Source organism: Oryzias melastigma, linkage group LG23 (assembly GCF_002922805.2).
Source record: "Oryzias melastigma strain HK-1 linkage group LG23, ASM292280v2, whole genome shotgun sequence".
Classification (NCBI taxonomy): Eukaryota; Metazoa; Chordata; class Actinopteri; order Beloniformes; family Adrianichthyidae; genus Oryzias; species Oryzias melastigma.
In genome coordinates this window covers 5,716,066-5,730,824 of record NC_050534.1, presented here as the reverse complement: position 1 = coordinate 5,730,824, position 14,759 = coordinate 5,716,066, and the positions used below count along the sequence as shown (strand labels likewise).

General features: G+C 38.5%; 1 protein-coding gene across 1 annotated transcript in view; it reads right to left on the bottom strand.

Moving 5' to 3' along the window:
- mpped1 (metallophosphoesterase domain containing 1) overlaps positions 1 to 14,759 on the bottom strand; it is a 76,942-nt gene that overhangs the window by 59,420 nt on the left and 2,763 nt on the right. Inside the window, exons 2-3 of the mRNA XM_024287155.2 lie at positions 9,579 to 9,934; positions 4,719 to 4,900 (exon numbers count right to left, since the gene is read on the bottom strand). Of these exons, the coding sequence (XP_024142923.1) occupies positions 4,719 to 4,900; positions 9,579 to 9,757 (361 nt within the window). The 5' untranslated portion in view covers positions 9,758 to 9,934. The remainder of the gene's footprint in view (positions 1 to 4,718; positions 4,901 to 9,578; positions 9,935 to 14,759) is intronic.

Sequence of the window (14,759 nt, the reverse complement as noted above, 5' to 3'; positions counted from 1 at the left end):
GCTCCATACAAAAACAACCAAGACGAATAAATACTTGCATTGATATAAGCTAGTCCAGAATATGCCTACTCATCACAACAATTTTTAAAGTAAGTCATTTTTAATTCAAAGAAAATGTGAATGGAGATTTGATTCAAATATCATCTAAAATGTTCAATAGTTGTGAATAGTAAAGCCACCGAGACCAAACTTTCTCAAGTGACTACAGTGACTACTACATATTTTTGCTATTTTGTTTAGTTAACAGTTGTAGTATTTTTACCTGGTTGTTCAAGCTACTTCAAATAGTTTATTTTTTATTGTGTTACAAAAGTAATGAATTGGCTCCTGGTTTCAGCAGATTCTCTAATGAATTGGGTCAGGACATCTCTAGCTCTGAGTGTTACAAAAGTTGATCTTTAGACAAAATTATGAGCGGTGCATTCTGCAAGACCTTTTGACAATAATATATTTATTACAGATTTTGTAAGTGTTATGACACAATTCTCAAGCTAATGAAACATTATGGGTACTGGAGGCAGAAACACTGACATAACAAAAGAGATCTTTTTAGCAACTGACTCTGTCTTAGGAATCCTCACAGACAGACAACCCTCACGGTCTTTCTGACATATAATGTCTGGAGAGTCGCTGCCATGTCAAAAAATGGGAACGACAAGCTTCAGATATTTTTCTTCAATCTAGAGTCAGACTTTGTCTTGTTTGGCTATGTTTTATTTCAAGTGCTGGAGCCGTTTCTTGTCTAAGATCATGTCAAATCCTCTTGGCTCAGTGTTCACACAATGCTCAACATTGTAGAGTATCAAGCGTGTCCCTGGTTGTTGGCCAAGCCAGACAAACTCAGGGATTCCTCTCCCTGTGTGGACAGAGGGCCGCTGGGCACAGGAAGCCAGCACCAAAGGGACGACACCACTGCCACTGAGGGCCTCGTTACCCCCACAAGGGATGGGGTAGGAGACAGAGGATCCTTTCTTGTATAATTCGTGTTTGAGTGTATAGTGTGGTGGGGTTTGTTTACGTTCTTTCAAAAAGTTATTCCATCTTTATGGAAGCCAAAAACGGCCTTTACAGTACTTTCTCGTGATAATGAGATTCACTGTCTCGTTATCACAAGAAAACTAATTTTGTTTTTCAGGGGGCTGATGCACCTGGCGGAATTAAGGCGTTTGAGGTGCGTAGCTCCACTAATAAATCAAAAATAGATGAAAAAAAAAACTTGATGAGCAAGTTTTTAGACTTTCAGAAGAAGATGGAGAAAATGCAAACACACACACAGAGGAGACAGCCAAAAAGTGCTAATCATACACAGCAATGCAGGCCTTTGAATAATAATCAGCAACACTAAATAAAATGATCAAATCATTTTAAATTTAGCCTAAAAAAAACAGTCTTTCTGCTTGTTAAATACCTCCAGGTTTAATTTCCTTATCACCTGTTATCAGTTTTTGCCCTTTTCTTATTATTTCTTCTTTTCCTACATGCAACACCAACGAGGCTGTGAGCAGCTGACAGCAGCCCTGGAGCTGCCTCACTTCATGCTAAAAATAAGGAGCTGAGGAATGAATCAAAGAAAGCAGCCACGCGCTGAGCACCAAAGAATAGACTTCAACCGGAGGAGGAATTTTCCAAATGTGGGAATTGACTTAGAATAACAGGAAAATCTACATTAAAAAAAAAAAGATTAAAGGAAGTTTGGCAGGTCAACAATTTGAAATAAAAAAAAAATCAAACAGCAGAAGTGAAAAATTCTGGAGGAAAGACGACCTAACTCATTTGAAACAAATAAATTAGGAAGATCTTCTGATTCTGCTCGCAGCATGCAGAAGTTATATATTAATCAAAGAAATAAGGTGGTGTGTGACAGAAACAGAAAGAGCAGCAGGGAATGAAAAAGAGAAACAGCCACACTATAAATATGTATGGGTGTAGAAGAGAGAGACTGTGGGATGATGGAGATGCAGCGGAGGTGAAAATAATAGTGAAGGAGAGTAAGGAGGGATAGTGAGAAGTGTGGCTGGGGCAGCGGCAGAAGCGTCCGCCTTTGTGTATTTTCTTCATTTCCGTCTTTCCTGTCACTTCGTCTGCTGCTGAAGCTCTGGCTGGTAGATTCGCTCACACTGCAGCTGTCTCGTTTGTAAGTGGGGAAGGGGGGCGGGGGGGTTTACAACTCCCTCTCTTGTTGCCTTCCCACCATTATTGAGCTTCTGACTCACAGAGAGGGATCAAAAATTGATCTTGGGGTTTATTGAAACAACGATAAAAACGGAAAAAGTGGGTTATCAGGTGATCAAAAGACCCAACTGTGGATGGATTTTGCAATCTTATTGACAAGTACGAGGCTGCAAATTGACTGCTGACGAGAGAAAAATGCTGATTAGCTGATCTGTTTTAGACAGAAAATTCTGGTTAAAGGTTCTGCATTCATGACGAACGCGATTCGTCCAGCTAGCCATGTGACGTTGATGCACAGATGGGATCTGAGGTCCCGCGGTGCGATTTAGGCGTGAGGTGCGTCAGTCTGGCAGCTGCGCAATTTAGGTGGGAGACATTGCGAGGTTAACGTCAACTATTCAGGGACTCGGTTTTGGACTCATTGCGTTTTTAGCTACTCGATTATCAGGATGAAAACAAAAAAAAAATATGCGAGGATTTTCAATCCATTTTCTGAAGCCACTGGAGGGATTGAGATTCCACTAGACTAACCGGCCACCTGGTGGACAGCATATAAAGCTAGCGAGCTCTGTCACCCAGGATTTGGCAAAGCTAGCAAGCACCGCTGCTCAAAGACCGGCAGAGCTAGCCAGCGCTGTCGACTAGTTTCTGGCAGGTCTAGGAAGCGCTGCTGCCCAGGGACTGGCAGAGCTAGCAAATGCTGCTGCCCTTGGTCCAGTAGAGCTAGCAAGCACCGCTACCCAAAGACCAGCAGAGCTAGCCAGCGCTGTTGCCCAGTTTTTGGCAGAGCTAGGAAGCGCCGCTACCCATGGTCCAGTAGAGCTAGCAAGTGCTGCTACCTAGGGACTGGCAGAGCTAGCTTTGTATAGCACTTTGCTAACTCCTGGACGTTAGCCGTCGCGCCCTCCTTTTTTTTTTTTTTTTATTACGCACTATCTAATAGGGGTGTAACAGATCCCGGATCATAAGCCACGGTTCGGCACACACGTGTACTGCGGAACACCCCAACCCCCACCCCACGCGAGCATAAATTAAATCAATTGTTCGTTCAAATCAAATGCAATTCGCGTTAAATTCATGTACATCATCTTTGTTTTAACAAGCGCAAAAGTTGCTGCTTTAGAATGATGAACCGCGACACTAAAACTGTGATACGATCCCAACAGTGAGTTTTGTGATCCGTTTCTTTCTACCAAACATAACAGTTTTTACACACCATCTAACAAACACAGCTTGGTGATTGCTCTGTGTAGAATGTTTGTTTTAGTCTGTACTTCAGCACTGAGTCAGGCATGACTAGTAATCCTGCCAAACATCCAGGAGTTTATTGGCAGGTTTGGATCAAACTGAGTCACAAACAGGTAGAAGTAACGTTTAAAACGGCCATCAGGAGTGAAGTTCACCGCACTGGGAGAGACTCTGGTGAATCCAGACACATCGACGTGGTTGCTGGCGTCTCTGTAGAGCTCTCCAAAACATAAACCCAACCTACTCGCTCAACATCACATATGTCTTCCATGATGTGGCAACAAATCAAATCCGGAAAACCATTGGCGGTTGCTCCTCCCACACATGGGCGGGGCGTCTACGGATCAGTGGCATTTTAGAAAAGGCTTTGAGCAGTAAATATAACCTGCGTCAAAAGACAGACGAGAATTTGACGCACGAATTGCGTCTGGTGTGAATGTATCTTGAGCAGTCAGATCCGTTTAAGTTTGCAGATCTCTGTCTACACTTGTAAAAACGAAGCTGTCAAGAGGACGTGAAAAATATTTTTGAGGATAGAAAAAGTTCAAAATATTTTTACAGCTGAAAGAATGATAAACACAAAACTCTGATGAAAGAAATACAATTCCAAACACAGACCTATTGAGAAATGTCTCCTACTCAAAGATTTCAAACCCCAAAGAGAAAAAAAACCAAGAACAAAATCTGAAAAGAAATTCATGAAAACTTGAAGTTTTGTCTTTTTTTCCACATCAGAAAAAGATTTTTTAAGGCTTTATTTATTTTTTTATGTTCTCAGAAGTGTCCTTGAACATACCAAGAAGAAAGAATTCATACAAGTATTTTTTCAAGTTATTAAAGAAGGGATTTTCAAAATGCGTCAAATTCTTAGGAGCAGAACTCACAAAAGGATTTGGACTTGGACTTTGTTTGATCCACAGGATTAAAAAATGTCATTTCTAAAACTTCAGCAACAGTTATTAAAATGACTGAAGCAGAATTGATTCAATCTCAAAAGGAAAGTGTCTGTCATGTGCTTTCACTACAAACGTGGAGCTCTTACTCCCCAACAAAACAACCGAAATCCTTAATCCGGAAATCTGGTCTTTAAATATGACCAGGATTGGACTGGCGAAACTCCCCACAGGGTCACTTGGGGTTTTATTCACTGGACCTAAATTAGTTCAAACTGCCCATTCTGGCCTAATAACAAATACAATTCTGCTCTGATTGTGGTCGGTCAATTGAACTTTTAACAAACTGACTTTGATATGATCACTGGGAGAATTTGATCTCAATAGACACAGGATTGTACTGACCCAGCCAGTCGTTGAACTTCTTGACCTCAGAGGGGAGTCCCAGCTCTGTGAAGTCTCCAGCATGAATGAACACGTCCCCGTATGGCATCTGGATGGCGTCGGTCCGGGAGTGAGTGTCCGAAACGCACACAAAGCGAGTGTAGCCTGGTGGCTTTGGGGTATCGTGAGGCATCGGATCCACCCTGAGTAAGAAAAGAGCTTTGAGTACGAGAGGTCAGGAGCATGAGACGGTTCAGTTGTTAAAGCTACTGCAATGAAAGGATTGAGACTCGGAGAAAGAGATTACACTAAAACAGGAGACACAGGTGGTAGAAGTGCATAGACAGAAAAAGAATAAAGCACAGATGTAGAAAAGGAGATGAGTCCGTTGAGAGTTCCAGAAAGCATGTTCTACAGGATCTCTGGGGGATAAGGGGGCTGGTGATAACCCACTTTAGTGAGCTTTCCTTCAGGTCTGATTATATGTCCTCCTCCACACCCCAGATAAAAGAAGTGAAAGCAGAGCTGAAAATCTGGGTGTACAGCAAACAAAAAGCATGGAGCAAAAACATTATCAAGCTCATTTTTTTAGGTTAGTCTTAAAAGAGGGATTTATGATAAGACAATAGAAAAGGGTATGATATTAGGACTTTGTTTTAACAAGTACTTGATGTTTTTGTGAATATTTATCGTCAATTACTGAGAAATAGTCTGAGATGTTCTTGTGTACTTTACTGACCTTCAACATGAAATCAGGGCAAGTCAGCAGCTCAGAGCATCAAACAAACAGAACAGGTGGACTCTATAGAATTCCAAACTGTACGATGTTCCTCCTCGATGCAGGAAAGTTAGCATTTCTATGTGTCTTGCAGAAAGACTTGATCTCTTTTGAGAGCTGATGTTCTCTTAAGCTGAGAAATGTTGCTAGTAGAGGATGCACAGAGAACACTTAGCTTATACGTTTGCTATTTGTTTGCGCTAATGTTAGCTTAGCTTAGTTTACCTAGACAATAACCACTCTTCATCGTTATCATACTCAGCCACAACGCGCTTTCTCTTCAGGTGTTGCCAAAGAACACTTTTGTCTTTTTTTTTAATGTTTCACACTTTCAAGCTTCATTGGTGTGATGTTATGGTACCAGAGTCTTCCTAGAACTTCCTGTGACATCACTAATTAGCACTACTGCTGTCAAAGAGAATGGCAGATACAGCTTTAAAAAGCGAGCACCATTGTTTTGAGGAAAAAAAAAATTGACCAATAAATTAGCTACCGACTATAGACATGACTAATCGACTAATCGTGGCAGCCCTAATCTACAGTGACCGTGTTTGCACTTTGAAGACACTAGTGGCTCTCAAAAATCCTGTCAAAGCATGAAACAGGGATTGGTCAACCTCAAGATACTGTGAAGGTAGCATTGTTAAATATATAGACTCCATTGTGATAATGTGAGTTCTCAAAGTCACATACACTTCAAAATGATGTTGTTCATCTGCAAGTCCATTTGAAAGATAAGGAAACTTTAAGATACCCTTTTCAACTCCGTCTTTTTATGTCATGTATACATCACATAGACCATTATACTGGTTTTATGTTGAAGGTTTTAAGACCCTATAGTCAATTCATGATCTACCAGCAACACCTAGTCAGACATGTGATGTCTCTAAAGATGGTGTTTTAGCAGGAGAGGAATGTGAAGAAGTTAATGTAGAGCACAGACTTGAGTCTTTATTCTTGAATATCCAGACAGTCTTCCGGGTATCGAAGTGGGATACACAGGAAATAGTAGAATGATATTGGTACTTCAGCTGGAGTGCACAAAGGAATCAATTGAGAATGTGTCAGCTGTAACTGTGAAGGCCTCCTGTTGGGGTTAACAGGGTCGAACAGGAAACAAATCCACTTGGTTTTCTGTCAAAGAGCGATCTATTTGGCCCTGATCACAAAAGATCTCCTTTTTTCAAAGAAAGCTCTCCACTTAATGAAACCAGTAGATTATTTTCTGGAGGCTAATAAAAAGGTTTTGTATATGTGGCTATATTAACTGAGTAGGAATTGAATAAAAGAATCTTGTGTTCATTCACAGCCTGATCAGTTTAAGTCATTTCCGGAATGGCCTGTTCTTCAAAGAAAGCCCACTTCTCTCCTGAGGTGAGTTATCAAAAGCAGTTGGTTTGTATATAGATGGATTTCAGGTGTGTAACTCATTAGGCAACTCCAAAAAAACAAAGAGTGTGATGTGTCTTGGGTAATTACAAATGTACCAAATATACTGTAGATCTGCCCTGTCATCTATTTACCTTGCAGTTTGTGCTGTGCAGAGTGCTGATTTGAAACATTTTAGTTTGACGAAGTTGGATAACTTGATATGAGTTCAATGTTTATCCAACTCAGAAACAAATAAAACTAGAAAAGTTGCACTACCTGTTGTAATGCTAGTGAGAATGCTTTTTGCTGAAAGTAGTCACTGAAGATGCTGAAGCTTTTTGCAAAAAATGGTGATGCATTTAACTTCAATTGATGAAGGGATTTGCTGAAAATGCAAATATTTGAAAATTGTTAAATTTGCAAAAGACTGTTAAAGAACTACAAAAGAGCGCTGGAGTTGACCTAAAATTCTGAGAAATTTGTAGTAAAATTGGTGAAAAATCCCTAACACAAGGCAATTTCCCAAAAATATTTAGTGTTACTTAAATACTAGCTAAACTCCAAAACAGCCTAAAATTCCTCAGAAAACTAAATTAGTCAAAAACATTAGCCTTTTGCTAAAATAGAAGCTAAACTCTAAATTAGCCAAACCTCAGTAGACAACAAATTAGCCAAAAACGTTGTCATGTTGCTAAAATATTAGCTAAACTCCAAATTAGCATTAGAAACATCAGTAGATGCCAAATTAGCCAAAAATGCTAGCACATTGCGTAAATACTAGCTAAACTCCAAAATAGCCTAAAATTCCTCAGTAAACTAAATTAGTCAAAAACATTAGCCTGTTGCTAAAATAGAACCTAAACTCTAAATTAGCCTATTAAAACCCGAGTAGACAACAAATTAGCCAAAAACGTTGTCATGTTGCTAAAATATTAGCTAAACTCCAAATTAGAATTAAAAACATCAGTACATGCCAAATTAGCCAAAAAAGGTAGCACATTGCTTAAATATTAGCTAAACTCCAAAATAGCCCAAAATTCCTCAGTAAACTAAATTAGTCAAAAACGTTAGCCTGTTGCTAAAATAGAAGCTAAACTCTAATTGGTCTAAAAAAAACCTCATTAGATAGCAAATTAGCCAAAAACGTTAGCCTCTTGCTAAAATAGAAGCTAAACTCTAATTAGCTTAAAAAAAACAGTAGATAACAAATTAGCCAAAAACGTTAGCATGTTGCTGAAATATTAGCTAAACACCAATTTTTGAAAATTATTATAAAAGATTAAAACATTAATATATTCAAAGGCTTGTTGCTAATCAAATTTTTGAAATTTCTCATTCATTTCCTATGGGGCATATTTTGCTCAATATTTCAAAACCTATAAAATGTATGAATACCAAAAATACAAACAGTAATGTCCTTAACAAGCTGAACGTTTTAATACCAAGATTGGTGTATTTGTTGAAAGTGTGACTGAGTTTTTATATGCCGAAAAACGTTTTGCTTAATAGCATTTACATATCAAGTCGTTAAAACCCTGGTGGAAAAGCACCTATGGTTTAAAGAGAGGGACTCTGCTCCTGGAAGGTACCTCTTTCTAAGACTTCTCACTTCATTTCCCTTCCCGAGAGAATCTAGTCATTACTTATTTTCACATTTCTAGTTTTTTTGTACCAAATGTTCAAAAAAGTACTGCTCCTACATCTCTTCTTTCTGTGGCTGTCCTGATTAAATCTCTATAAAATACTTTATATTTTTCTAAATCTTCAGTGCATACTTACACACTATTCAGATTGTTAACACAGAGTGAACACTGTCTAAGAAAGGAAAAGCCAGCAAAGGATCAACCAAGTGCATAGTAACACATTTTAAGTAAAGATATTTGAGTGTAGTTTGTGTGGACATTGTACGAGCTCTTACATATCCTATACCCATCTTATGCACACACCAACTTGAGTGGTCAGTAAGGAACCAGTATGTACATTAACAACTAGGGTGTGGCCTAAGCATCACTTGTACATCATAAGTGTGTGCAACTTGCATTCACCTTACAAATATTTCACTTACTACACACACGACAATAGTATGTTCCATTTTTATGATGTTCCTTGTGGTGGCCTCAAGGGAACTGCAACACATACCTGTGCTCCTGTCTAGAACCCATAAGAATCATGTGACTATAGCTAAAGTAGACTATCAGATAAACTAAACCCAGCAGTGGATCAAATACACTAGTGTCAATATATTCATTTATAGAGACAAAACTACTTAGTAAATTAGTTTAAGATGAACATTCATTTCATTTGTGTGTGGATGGCGGTTTTACCACCATAGATGATGCAGCATAATCTGCTTCATGCTGGTGGTTTAGTAAGGGGATTGTTCCCCGTGTAAACTTCAGCCTGTCTGGTCCATTTTTACATCCACAGAGTGATTCTCTGGCATCTGCTTCCCAATTACACTTGGCTGTCCTGCCTGGTTTTTCCACTGATAATAATAGAAATGCAGCGTTGCAGTAATCTGTCAAAAGTTTAGATAAACCTGCTTCATGTCGTAGAAAAAAATGTCCAACTTTAAATTAAATTTAAATGATCACTTCTAAATATCTATAAATATACATCCTTAGTGGAGGATTGTATCTTTAATTTGAGGTTTCAGAGGTAATGGAGTGATGGAACCAAACACAGAGATATAAAAGGTTTCCAAAAAAAAATGACAGAATCCACCTACTCACATGTGCACGTGAGGTGGCTGAAAGCGTCCCTGGTTGATATTGTAGAAAGTAAAGGCTTGAGTGGGGTTGGTGCTGTACTCATCAACTTCCACAGCCATCCTGCCGCCTCTTGGAGGGTGTGACTGAGCCTGCGACTGCTGTCGCCTCGCCGCCATGATCTCTGACAGGGTGAAGGCCATGGCTCGTGTGACCAAAGCGGAGCAGCCGTGCGAGGACAAGGTGTCAATCGATGGCTATTTGGGTTACAGGTGGAGTTTATTTACCAGAAAAAACTTCTGGTAGGTGAAGAACTCAAATCCTCGCTGGACTTAAATGATAGGACATCCTTCCTTCCTCCTGTCTGAAGATTCTTCACACTGAAGAGAGAACAAGATCACCGATAAGAAAAGGAGACAAATGATTCTGGTATGTGATGGATGTTCGGACAATAAAGTTTACATTTCAAAAGACACTGAACAAAGCAATATTTAAACTATCATTGATTTCTCGTTGGTCCTTCCCGCTATTTCACCTAAAACACTGCGGTATTTCAGATAATTGTTGAGTCACAACAACAAGATGGCAAAAAAAAGGACTTCTAAAAGGGTTGCTAAGTAAGTTTTGGTTAGTAAGGCACATTTCTAAGACAGGAGTAACTTCGTGTGTTGTTTAGAAGGGAAAAAGGCTGCAGAACCTGAAAATATGTGGAGACAGATATAGAATACCTCCACAAAATTAGTTACAATTATAAAAACACACAAAAGTAAAATGATAAATGTACTTAAAGAGCTCACCTTCCTCAAGGACTAAAACATTTCACACAATGGTTCGGGTGAATACTCAACTCTGATTGGCTGCTCGTGTCAATTAAAGAGTGATAATCAACAACAATAATGTACTCCGACAAAAGAAGTTCCGGTCACATAGCCCAAATGTTCTATATCACCACGCTGGCTTCTTTTGCTTCATCATTTGCACTTCATTGGGCATTATCCTGCTGATAATTTGCACTTTGTTGGGCATTATCCTTCTGATAATACACACTTTGTTGGGCATTATCCTGCTGATAATTTGCACTTTATTGGGCATTATCCTGCTGATAAATCACATTTCGTTGGGCTTATCCTGCTGATAAGTCCGACTTTATTGGGCATTATCCTGCTGATAATTCACACTTTGTTGGACATTATTCTGCTGATAAATCACACTTCATTGGGCATTATCCTGCTGATGATTTGCACTTTATTGGGCATTAACCTGCTGATAATTTGCCCTTTAGTTTGCATTATCCTGCTCATAATTCACATTTCATTGGGCATTATCCTGCTGATAAATCACACTTTTTTGGGCATATCCTGCTGATAATTTGCACTCTCTTGGGCATTATCCTGCTGATAATTCACACTTTGTTGGGCATTATCCTGCTGATAATTCACACTTTGTTGGGCATTATCCTGCTGATAATTTGCACTTCATTGGACATTATCCTGCTGATAAATCACATTTCATTGGGCATTATCCTGCTGATAAGTCCGACTTTATTGGGCATTATCCTGCTAATATATCCCCCTTTGTTGGACATTATTCTGATGATAAATCACACTTCGTTGGGCATTATCCTGCTGATGACTTGCACTTTATTGGGCATTATCCTGCTGATAAATCACACTTTGTTGGGCATTAACCTGCTGATAATTTGCACTTTAGTTTGCATTATCCTGCTCATAATTCACATTTCATTGGGCATTATCCTGCTGAAAAATCACACTTCATTGGGCATTATCATGCTGATAATTTGCACTTTATTGGCCATTGTCCTGCTGATAATCCACACTTCATTTCGCATGGTGTAACGATTAAGCAATGATTCGATTTCTGTTCCTACAATCCAATAGTGATGGGGAAAATTTTTTATTTAGATGCATCGATAATGATCCATCAACAATTCGGAATAATTTTTTTAATTTTGAAAAATCTATTTTAAAAAGAAAATGTATAGCATTGAAAGTAAAAGAAACAAGTGAAGAGTTTTATCACTCTGACAATTTTGAAGAGCACACAAACATGGCTGACCTTCCAGATCCAGTCATCCGACCGGCCCCGACTTCGCTTAAAGCAACCGTTTGGAAGCGTTTTGGCTTTCATATTGTGTCAAGGGTCAATGGGATAAAAAAAACAAGCGGTGTGTAAGGTATGTCATACCAAAATTAAATATGTAGGGAAAACAACAAATTTGCGAAATCCCATTGAGCGGCTAGCTAGACACTATTTATTTTGTTTGACGTGAGTTAAAGAGCAATTCTTTAAAGCTGGTCTGATGATAAAATGTAACATTATCTTATTTAAGGTTGTTGAGTTCAGGGAACATTTTTTCCATTTTGATGCTGTAAAAGGTTTTAGATTATCAAACGAAATACTTTTCATGTCAGAATTTGAATGTTCTTAATTAAATTAAAACAAGTTTACTGATCTGGTCTTTACTTAAAAATGCACTTTGGTGGAGAAAATAAGTCATATTGGTCTACCATCTTGTATTAAAGAGAAACATTTCTTTAAAAAAAAATGTAGATCTGAAATGCATTGAGAGTTGTTTCATAATCAAATTGTTGCCTCCTGAATTGTAATCAAACTGTGAGGTGCCTCAGATTCCCATCAACAATCCAACCAGATCCATCTGTCTGAGCAGAATTGAACCATTAAAAAATAATGACAAAATGAAATATATCAATAATCGATCTTAGAAAACACCATTTGGATTGAGGTACGGTAGGTTTGTTTTACTATAACGTAAAAACCACCATCACAGGGACAATAAACTTGTGATGCACCAAAAAATGATCAACCATCATTACAGTCCAATGTGTGATAACTAGAGCTGTGAATGTTGTGGCGTTGAAGCTAGAACATAATTAACTCGTCAATATGTATTAACGCCCTCAGGAGTCTGTAATAGCTGTGAGGTCAGCGTCATAAAACTCAGTCTAAAATGAACTTTTTTTTTACATTCTGTGATTTAGATTTTATTAAATTAAAGAGATAATATAGCATTTTTTGTAGTTTTTGGACAAGAGCGATCTTTTATTTTTATAAATAAGGCGGATAACGAACGTCAATCTGTAATGCAGCAGCAGCAGTGCACCTGCTAAGGAGGGCGAAGCCAAACAGAGCTGTTTGTTGTGAGAAATCCAACGAAGAAAACCGACTTTTATTTTATTTTGGGATGGGGACCGACATGAATTTCCTACAATAGCAAGTACCGGGCCCTGCAACCGACTGGCGACCTGTCCAGGGTGTATCCTGCCTTCGCCCATCAGTAGCCGGGTTAGGCTCGCGACCCCAAAAGGGACAAACTGGCTAAGGAAAGGAATGAATGAATGAACATACATCGGTGTTGTCTATAAATTGCGGAAACTCGTCGCGGGAGGTGAGCAGTTCAGAGTGGACAGACACGCCGCCACCTGTGTAGATTCTAGCTGAGCCGATGTGAAATCCAGCTGGACCAAAATTCTCCCAAAAAAAAATAGTTTTATTACTTACTGTTTCTGCTTTTATTACTTAAGACATTTTATGACGAAAAAAAAAAGAAAAAGCTGGAAGAAAAAAAAAACACAAAAAAATAGAATTCCAGGAAAAATGTAAAATAGACAACACTGCTCTGAGGAGAGAAATTCTTATTTTTTGTGCTGCCTGGTGTGACTTTAGCCTGGATTTTTTTGCATATTCATTCAAAAATATGTTGATTAGTTTTTTGACAAATTTTACTCTTGTTGTTTTTTTTATAAAATTACAACTAAAACTTTCATTCTATGCTGTAAAAACAGTTTTTGGAGTTTCCACAACAAAATAAATCACATTTTTCCCGATGAAATTTTCTGTTTTGTCATGATTTTACGTCTAGTGTGTGAATACAACATGGAAAAATGACTAAATAAAAACAGTGTTACATAAGTGCAGTTGTGCTGATTAAAATGATACCAAATAAGTAAGCGGGTAATCTCTCAAATTGAAAATACAGATATTTCAAATATAGACAAAAACTGAGTTTTAGACCCTAAGTTTCAAAGGGTTAAAAATAAACGCTCTAAATGTACAATTTTGTGTGTGATTTCATATTATGATTATTTGCAGATAATAAGTGGCTAGCTAATATTGTAACTGATTAATTTTTTCTAGATTTGCGATTAATTAGTTAATTTTTTTACACATTGGATTTGATGTGACCATACAGTGTTTGTGTAAAAACTACACTTATGAAATTTGAAATTCATTCTTTAGCATTTTGAGAAGTAATTAGACAGGTTGATGGTCTTAAACGCAGGAGGCCTCCCCATGTTCATGTCAGCCTCTCGTCTCCGTGGCTTCTGGGAGATAACAGAGCTGCTGAGAGGTGCTGAAATGACGGAGACAGAGGCGATAATTTGAGGACAGGCGCCTTCGGAAGAACCCGCCTGGACTGACGTGTGATGTCACCATGCCATCTCGATTCATCATTCACCGCAACCTCACACGCTGACAGAAACACGCTTCACGCCTCACACTGCCGCTGTTTAGCCACAGGCAAATCCCGGCATGCTCTCTGGATGTGTTTTAGGGGAGCGCCGGCGGATAGGCTTGAAGGCCTCCGCGTGCATATCATTTTTTTAAAACCGTTTCCGCTGTCGAGAGTGTGACAGCTCCTCTGAGTTTTATTTTTATTTTTTTTTTACGCTTAAACACAAAATCTTTAACATGCTGTAACTTTCCAACTGCTGACACGATCAGCATAATTCTAGTAGATTCTGAAGGAGAAAAGCGGCGCTTTTCTCCTTCAGAATCTACTAGAATTACGCTGATCGTGTTAACAATTTAAAAAAATACAGTAAATCAAAGAACAAAAACAGATTCTTTGTCTCTGTCGTCCTTTATTATAATTTAACTAATTTTACCCATGATGTCAACTACCTCTTATGAGAAACAACAATACATTTCATTTAAACATTTATATCAGGAGGAGGATGGTGACTTTTCATTCAGTTATTTATAATTTTTTGCTGCTAAAGGAAAAATCTCTGCACACAGATTCTGACAAATTCTTTTGTAACTATTGGGATGTTTTAGGTGAAGTCCTTAGTGCAGTAAATATAGCCCATAGGGATGTAACAATTCTTTTCAACAACGATTTGATTCACTATTTATGGCTGTCGATACGACTCATACTCAATA